The 10,000-nt window shown below is 41.1% G+C and overlaps 1 protein-coding gene across 1 annotated transcript in view; it reads right to left on the minus strand.

Annotated features, from left to right (window-relative positions):
• Positions 1–10,000, minus strand: part of LOC147471998 (uncharacterized) — a 30,954-nt gene that overhangs the window by 20,046 nt on the left and 908 nt on the right. The window contains exon 2 of the mRNA XM_086536451.1: positions 877–963. Coding sequence (XP_086392577.1) covers positions 877–963 — 87 coding nt within the window. The remainder of the gene's footprint in view (positions 1–876; positions 964–10,000) is intronic.

Below are 10,000 nucleotides of genomic sequence, written 5' to 3' on the forward strand. Positions count from 1 at the left end.
CAATGAGACTGAGACTGAGACTGACACACACACACAATGAGACTGAGACTGACACACACACACACACAATGAGACTGAGACTGACACACACACACACACACACACAATGAGACTGAGACTGAGACTGACACACACACACACACAATGAGACTGAGACTGAGACTGACACACACACACACACAATGAGACTGAGACTGACACACACACACACACACACAATGAGACTGAGACTGACACACACACACACACACACACACACACACACAATGAGACTGAGACTGACACACACACACACACACACACACACACAATGAGACTGAGACTGACACACACACACACAATGAGACTGAGACTGACACACACACACACAATGAGACTGAGACTGACACACACACACACAATGAGACTGAGACTGACACACACACACACAATGAGACTGAGACTGACACACACACACACAATGAGACTGAGACTGACACACACACACACACACACACACACACACACACACACACAATGAGACTGTCTGGTAGATACGTCCGCAGCCCGCAAGGTACTGCGGACGTGTATAATTGATAAACATGAAAATGTGGCATGAAGTGCTACAGATTAAAATAACTGATTGTGTATTGCGTCTACATGTATTGCAAAGGTGTACGAAGAGATGTATAGATATGGTTACTAGTAACCACATTCCAATAGAAAATACCCCATGGATAAACATTAAGTTCCTATTACAGTAAAATCAGATGGTGGCAAAGATATAGTTGTATTGACAGTAAGTAGATGGATATACAAAATACAAGAAAACATAGAAACCACTAGATCCCTATAACTTGGCAGATCAAGTGGAAAGAAACCGGAACAACCTCTTACCGCCACATCCACGCTCATCAGCGAAGTCAAGGCAGTCGGGTTCCTCATCACAGCGGTAGTCAATTTCCGAGAGAAACGGGCAAGCTCCTGTTGGGGTCAGGATTTCGGTCAAACTTATATAACAAGACCAGCGTTTCTAATGTAGGCGTTTTACGTCTGCTACGATAAATGGTGAAAATGATAAAACTTTTATTGAAACTTCTCAATGTGTTTAGTGGTTTCTTTACCTCCAAGAACATCTTGGATATGGTGACTTCCTATAGCTTGGGTTTTCTTGGATCTTCGAAATTTAGGATAATCAAGTAAACCTTCCTCGTCATGACACGTAAAGTCCGACGTGGCGTCATGTATCGTGATTTCCGGAAATTCCAGATAAAATTTAATTTACATGTAGTAAATTCTTTATTATAATGTCCTCATACACTTCAGAACTACCCCAGATATTTAACGTCGCTAACTTTTAAAAATAATATACGAGACAAATTATTTTTTTCATACGCAGTAAAGCTTTAGGAACAAAATACACTAGTTTCCTAAATATCAAACTGTGAAAGAACAAGGCTTCTGTTATAAAATCGTGCCATCAGTCTATTTTAGGTAGTGTTATATAAACTAACTTTATATTATCATTATAATATATATAATATAATATATTATATAATAATAAATAATAATATATATACATATATATTACACATGTATATTTACAATAAAAATATGGTTTACACTTTTTGTAACCCCGAAATAAAAACCATATGCAATACATGAATATTTAGGCCACAATAAAATTTACTATCAAAATAAAATAGTCATACCAGTATATAACATTTTCTATAATGGACTAGAAAATGATAAGTAGCACATCTATCGTTTGTTGTACAAGGCCCTAAACTCACTCGTGTGGATTTAGCAGAGATTAACTGGTCAAGCACGACACAAAACACCGAATAGTGCGGTAAACGGTCTGTTAAAATAATGTTATGTAGAAGGGAATATATATAGAATGCTGCCGCATTACTAAACCCCACATCATTGGCACTGATGAATTCTTTATATCTGCTAATACTAAAATATGCTGGATAAATTACCCAATTTCTGGCCCCTGATCGTAGAGAAGGGTATGAAGATCACGGTATTCGACCTTCATCCTGCAATGAAACCTCGAGTGATGTATTTTGGTTATACCTGAGGTACACATGTTTGGAAAATGACCATGTTTGGAAGAAAACATTTTAGGATGTTTTGTCCATATAAAGGTAACAGTCAATGACAGCTACCCGTAGACCTGCCTGGCCAATTATAAGTTCTCGTTTCATAATCTCCAATTTCGAGCCGGTTCCAGTATGGGATAGATATGATACACACACTGACGATGCACGCAAAAGGTTTATCGCAACCATTCCAAGCTCCATCTTAAAATAGATGAGGAGCTTTGTTGATCTTTACGCCATTGCGCCAGTAGGCCTGGAGGAAACCGCGATCGTTGTTCACACAAACGCTTTGCAGGTGTAAATCGTTAAGAAACCATATATTTTACATCTTAATTTCACAGTAGAAAGATATATGGTGCAATTAAGATACATTTGTAGCATATATCTATGCCATTTATTCATATATTGGCCTAAATTTCCCTTACCAACTTTATGCCCTCCGAATGCTTTAGGTGGTATGAGGCGAATCGCCGATTATATTTACAATCCATGAGTAAAATAAGGCGAGGTATCCATTGGTACTACTACCGTGGCATTTTCTGAATATTTACTCAATATTTCTCCCAATTACGTCGGTTGTTTCCAAGGTATGTGATGATACCAATACGGTAATCTTTTATGGAAAATTTTGCGATTACGATTAGGGTCTTTTCTTCATTTGTTCGTGAGGTTCGAATCTTCCCTGGCTGATTCTTAACCTGATTATTTCATTTGTTGACTTTAATCTTCAAACTGAAATACAATTTTTGGCTCACGTTTTTAAAATTTCCTATTTTTATCTGAAAAATCTATTCCTGACACGAGTTTTTCATATTTTCTCTTTTAAAATCTATATTTAGCGGTTTCACTCACTTACTCCCCCCCCTCCCGCTCCCACACCCCAGAATCCCTGGATTTCCAAGAGGGATGCAGCCATATATAGTGCCGGCTTTACTTTAACCGCAATAAGGATGAGGAAAAGCTAGATTTGCGGAGCAGATGCTTTGCCAGGCTTATGTGCACTGACTCGAGTCTGCCTATATCATTGTATGCCGACTCGTGAGAGTATGCCAACAATTGTTGACTCGATCCGAGCTAGGTACGACTGTAACCGCCAGGCGACAGTGGAAACTCACGAGCCTGGTACGCTAAACATTGCGCTATCCTAGCAGCTTGAACAGCAATGGAGCCTTCATAGATAAATACTGCGAGGTTAGGGGGTGCAGGGGCGAGGCCCCCCATTAGGGAAATAACGCAATGGAAGGAAATCTGGCAAAGAGGCCCCAGGTAGATGATTCAGTTAGGTTGCATTGTTAGATTTATTGTGTTAAGAGCATTTCTACAAGCTTGACAGTGATTGGTCAAATGCCTTTAATACCGAAACATCTTTGAGCAAGGCCAGGTAAATTGTAGAAAGTGCTTAGGGACTTGTCATACTGATTAACATTAGACAAAATAAAAATAAACAAAAAATAAGTGTTTCTGCCAAATACACTATAGGTACACCCGCTAACACTTACTCTACAGACCTAATTTTTAAAGTATTGGAACACCATGCAGCGTCTCGGAAGTTTCTACTGATTTGTACACCATTAACCCATTTATCAACCCCATAGTTTTTATACAATACACTAACTTAACCTGACCTAACCCTCTACCAGGGTCTACCTTTTCCCAGTGGCATTTACCTATCAAGGGCTCCAGGGGCCGGATTCACTAATGCACATACGATTGTAAAGTCGCTGCCAACTACAATTATGATTGTAAAACTGCACCTGTATTCACAAATAACATACCATCAGAGTTACAATTCTAAGATTACCAGTGGTCGGAGCATCACTGATAATGCTGCTGGCAACTATAACAAAGAATCTCTCCTCACACTTTATCTCGCCCAAGAGTTAACATTTAAGGCACCATTATTGTTGCATGTACAGCTGTTATGAATTTACGGGTAACAAGCAAAAACAATGTTCATACAGATTTGGGTAAAATTGCAAACAGCCACAGGTTTATAATAACATTTATATAATTTATGGAATCAATAGTTTGGTAATTCAAACATTTTTCTTATATACATAGTTGAGAAACTTCAATTCATACATGTCTATTAAATCTATGGCAAAGTGCAAGGATAATGATAAGCTAGGTAAATTTCCTGAATAACGCCACATTACTAAATACCACAAATGTGTTAACAATGGATTCCTCTCAACCTCTACTATTCATGTATAGTAAATATATTGCACGATTCCACCCCTGTACCCCACAATCTGGCTCCCCCTTTTTTATTTTGTGCAAAATACCTCGATAAACATCATCCTCGCCCTGAAATTTAAACATGGTTGTTTTTACGTATTTACGGCTACCGACGAGCTGTGGACTGGAAACCCTCAATTTATTTATTACCTGCATACGCTGTTATATTCTCACAATAGATGGTGCAATATTCCACATTGTTTACAGTATAATTATAGTGCCCTCTATTGAGTGGTCTCATCATTATCAGTCTTCGTTTCCTATCCTGAGGAATATATACGCTCATGCACAGTACTTCACAAACTATTGAAGTCTTAGTTGCTGTCATCATGGCGCAGTGCGAGGATTATTCGTGGTGGCGGCATCATGTACATAAGTAGCCATGAATAGGGCGGGATCAAGGGTGGGGGGGATAAGCCCCCCCTAGGCTAGGGCTAATTTCAAAGTTAGGTAGGTAATTGGATTAAGATTTAGCATATGAAATATGCCCCGAATTCATATTTCCCCCTGCAATTTTCCTGATCTCCTTCATGCCCTCCCTAATATCGGGACCCAGATTGCGGAGCATAGGGGCGGAATTGCGGGTAAAGTCAACTATATATGGATAGTACAGAGTGAGAGGAATATATTAATACCACTTTTGTGATACTTAGTAATGCAGCGCTATTTGGAAAATTTACCATATGTGAGAATTCTATATTATGCTTAAATAGAATTCTATATTATGCTTATATAAGATATTAATTACAGCAATAGATCCATGTACAAATATAGGACTTTTCGGACTCTTAACTAGCGAGGCATCCGCCGGGTCAGGTCGGGTCAACTTTGATTGACAGCTAATTAGCTAATGCTTGCTATCCCACAGACCTAGACCCTCAAATGAGCTTATTACCACGCCCCTATTACATTCCACACTACCTTTCCGAGTAGCCGCCGTGGGGACAAGATTCGGGGACGGCGGATGCAAACCTCGTCCATATAAGCAGGATGTCTGGAACACACCGACAGACCGGGAATCGACGACGCTACCATGACACCTGATTTCCCCGCCTGTTCATACGTGTTGTGATATTGTTTATTGCTGTGACCATTGTGAATATATCGTGCACCATAACGGCAGACTATCTGCGTTATGGAATAAACCTGTAATGTTCAAACCCTGTGTCTGACATCACTACCTATTTTGTGCTGGGTTGTCAGTTACGACAGACTAAGACAACCCTCACACCATAAGCTAGGTTTGTGGAGCAGTTACACCGCCGGCCTTATTTGCACTGAGGCGAAGCCACCTGCGTCAGCGTGTGCCGACACATGAGAGAATGTGCCACCGAGTGTTGACTCGACCTGAGCTTGGGCCTTACCCACTGTATTGCCCAGGCCAGGCTGCAGTGGAAACTCACGAGCTTGGGCCTTACCCACTGTATTGCCCAGGCCAGGCGGCAGTGGAAACTCACGAGCTTGGACGAGGCTTGATCTGCCGACCACGGGGACGGGAGGTTAGCATGCTATCAACTGCGCTACCTAACGGCTGCAAAGTGCAAGAACAAGCAAGACGGTTTGGACTGACAAATAGGCCTTTAAAGAGAAATGATAATCATAATATAGACAATTCATTTTTTTTCTCAAAATACACAAAAAAATTATGATAGTACATTTACATGGAAGGGTGTAGAAAGTGCACCTCCCTGTTTATTTGCCGGTTTGTATCAATTAGTATACAATAATTTATGGTCATTTATTCTAAGCTTTGATTGTCATTTCTTTGGGAAATGTTAATACAAATAGCACCCCCATTGCGTGGAACCATTGTTTCTTATCCTTTGACTGGTTTTCTAAAAAAATCAGAAAACCATGCGGTTATATATGATCTGTAAGAAAAAAAAGCTTCCTGGTAAATGAATTTATTTAGAAATTAATTTACACAAACAAATCCATCTTTTTATCGAAGAAGCATGAAAACCTTGTTGCTGAGTCGGGCTTTGTTTACATGTCATGGGATTGGTTAAAGGAGGCTAATGATACATGCAAGGCGATCATTGACTGAGGGAATCGGTTCATCAGCGCTACCATTGCAACTGGGATGGTAAAGAATATTTACACTCACCAGACAATTGGTAAATTTTCCGAATAACGCTGCATTACTAAATACCACAAAAGTGGCATTGATGGATTCCTCTCAACCTCTACTGTTCATATATAGTAGATATAATCCGCGATTCCATCCCTGGATCCCGCAATCTGGGCTCCCATTTTTTAAGGCACTTCGTGCTATCTCGTGCTACTCCGGGGCATATTTCGTATGCAAAATCTTAACTCAATTACCTACATATCTTTGCCTACTTTTTAAAGTTCGCCTAGCTAAAGGGGGAATCCCCCCCTGGACCCCCCTTTATTCAGGGCACTTTGTTCAAAATTTCTTGTGCAAAATGCCTCAATAACCACTATCCTCACCCTGAAATTCAAACATGGTTGTGTTTATGTATTTATGGCTACTGACGAGCTGTAGACTGGAAACCCTCAATGTATTTACCTGCATGCGCCGTTATGTTTTCTCGGTAGGTAGCGCAATATTCCCCATTGTTTACAGGAGGGTCCAGAGGGGGGGGGAGGGGCGAGACCTCCCTTGGCTAGGGCTAACTTCAAAACTAGGCAAAGTTAGGTAGGTAATTAGGTTAAAATTTTGCATACGAAATATGCCCGTAATTCACATCTTACCCCGCAATTTCCCTGATCTACATTCCGTCCCCTACTATCGGGACTCAGATTGTGGGGTCCAGGGGTGGAATCGCGCATTATTTCCAGTATATACGAACAGTAGAGGTTGAGAGGAATCCATCGATATCACTTTTGTGGTTCTTAGTAACACGGCGTTATTCGTCAAATTTACCAGGCAATCTACCATCGTTTAGTGAATCTCACTTTACCATCTCATACAATCCTATGTTAGTAAATAGGAAAGGCATTTATCATTCCTATTGGGGGCTCTGCCCCATGGCACCTTACCCCGGGGGTATTTTCCTATCGGGGGCTCCGTCACAGGGTAATAAAGATTTGTCTAAAACATTCAACATGTGCTAATATCACTAATTGCTTAAAACTTCGTATGAAGTAGCAATATAAAAATTATCATTAAATATACAGGAATGCCAAATACATAAAGGCTACAATAAATGTTGAAATAGAGTTGTTTAAGGGATATTTACGAAATTACTAATTTACTATGGGTGTATAACGCCATCTATTTCCTTCCATGGAATCTTATGGTATTGTTTACATTCGATTTGGTTCGAGATAACGAGGTCTGTAGACCTTTCTGTTGATGCAAAATTTGAACCTTGATTGCATTGCAACCAAAGGCGTCCTACATTTTTGTAAAATTTTCCAACATCCACAAACACTAGCCCATAGAAAAAGAGTAAAAAACATTGTCAGTGTGGCGGTATCATTTAGTATTACCCACATTTTACGTCACCATGGTTCAATAAATATTAAAATGGTAAATTTTCCGAATAACGCCGCGTCGCTAAATACCACAAAAGTGGTATCGATGGATTCCTCTCAACCTCTACTATTCATATATAGTGAAATTAATGAGCGCTTGCACCCCTGGACCCCACAATCTGGGTCTCTTTTTTTAAGGCACTTCGTGCTACCTCGTGCTACTTCAGTATCATGAAAACCTTAACCCAACTACCTACCTAACTTTGCCTAGTTTTGAATTAATCCCTAGCCAAAGGGGGGCTTCGCCCCCCCCCCTGGGCCCCCCTTTTTAGGGCACTTCGTGCAACATACCTTGGGCAAGATATCCCAAATCCAGCATCCTCGCCCTGAAATTTAAACATGGCTGTGTTTACGTATTTACGGATAGTAGCAAGCTGTGGACTGGAAACCCCCAAGGAATTACCTGCATGTGCTGTTATGTTCTCTCAACAGATGGCGCAATATTCCCCATTGTTTACAGTATTATTATAGAGTGCCCTCTATTGAGTGGTCGCGTCATCATCGGTCCTAGTTTCCTATCCTGAGGAATATATAAGACAAAGACTCAGTTGCTGTCATCATGGCGCAGTGTGAGGGTTATTCGTGGTCGCGGCATTTTCATCTACAGGACTAATTACGAATCACAAGTATCACGAAGTGCCCTGAATACGGGAGATCCACGGGGGGGCGTAGCTCCCTCTTCGCAAAGGCTGACTTCAAAACTAGGCAAAGTGAGGTAGGTCGTTGGGTTAAGGTTTTCATGATACTGAAGTAGCACGAGGTAGCACGAAGGGTATTGTTGGATAAAGACGCAACCACACGTAGCGAAAAAACAAACCTTTGGGCATGACGTAGCTTTAATTATGACGTAACCCATAAAAGCTCTTTTCTTCTGGAAACGAAAAATAACCGAGATATATTATTTTGAAAATAATTAAAAACGATTAACGGGAGAGATGATTCCACCGTCTTAACAAACATCTGACTGAAAAATATCGGCTCTGCGCATGCGCCAACCTCCCCCGCGGAAATACAAAAAAGTATCGATAGAAGGCAATACTGTCACGTGATAATAATAGCACCAATAGGGAAACAATAGGTCTAACCGACAAAATGATCGACCAATCACAGACAATTGAACATATAGTCTGGGTCCTTGCTTCAATTTCAAAATCAGTTTCGAGATGGCTACATTGTGTGCAAGATGTAGGTACACTCCGTGGGAATTCATCAAGGTTTTTTATAAAGATAACGCTGCATCACTGAAATTATTACGTGACCACGGTGCTCTGCCAATGGAAATGGAGTGCAAAAACTGTGAATTACAACCCGGCCCCTCACACGCCTCCAATTTTGGCTAGGGCAGACCAAAAATCGGTCAGTTCCGTGGTCGGTGGTGGACGTACGTTTTGAAAAGTTACCGGCCACGCAGTGGCCTTAAAAGTGGGGGGGGTCTAGGGGGGGGGGGGCGAAGCCCCCCCCCCCTTCGCTAGGGCAAACCCAAAAACGCGCGTGTGGGGAGGGAGGGAGGGGGGGTGTAACTCAACAACGAAAGGTTTCCGATGGAAATGAGTAGCGAAACTGTACAAAACAGAACGAAAACTACCAGAAAAAGTATCGTGTCGTGCCTAGAGGTTTGGTTGCGTCTTTATCCAAATTTACTGCACGAAGTGCCTTAAAAAGGAGGGGGTCCAGGGGGGGGGAGCGAAGCCCCCCCCTTGGCTAGGGCAAACTTCAATCCTAAGCAAAGTTAGGTAGGTAATTGGTTAAGATTTTGCATACGAAATATGGCCAGAATTCATATTTTACCCCGTAATTTCCCTGATCTACTTCATGCCTTCAAGACCCAGATTGTGGGGTCCAGGGGTGCAAGCGCTCATTAATTTCACTAGAAATGAATAGTAGAGGTTGAGAGGAATCCATCGATATCACTTTTGTGGTATTTAGCGACGCGGCGTTATTCGGAAAATTTACCGTTTATTTTATTGACAGTCCATGCTCTTTCCCTTTGGCGATGAATCCCACAACTGTCAAACATGGCGCCCATTAAGGACCCGCCCACTTGCATGCCTCACCGGAACATAAGTAACGAAATATACAAACGTTAGATGCCCGATAATGCAGAAAGAAAAGCCCAAATGGATTGTAAAAGTGAAGGTTATTGAAATTAGCAGGGCAAAACCTTAAAACAT

The sequence above is a fragment of the Penaeus japonicus genome, unplaced genomic scaffold (genome assembly GCF_977035675.1).
Source record: "Penaeus japonicus unplaced genomic scaffold, GWHDUDI00000001_assembly GWHDUDI00000004, whole genome shotgun sequence".
Taxonomy (NCBI): Eukaryota; Metazoa; Arthropoda; class Malacostraca; order Decapoda; family Penaeidae; genus Penaeus; species Penaeus japonicus.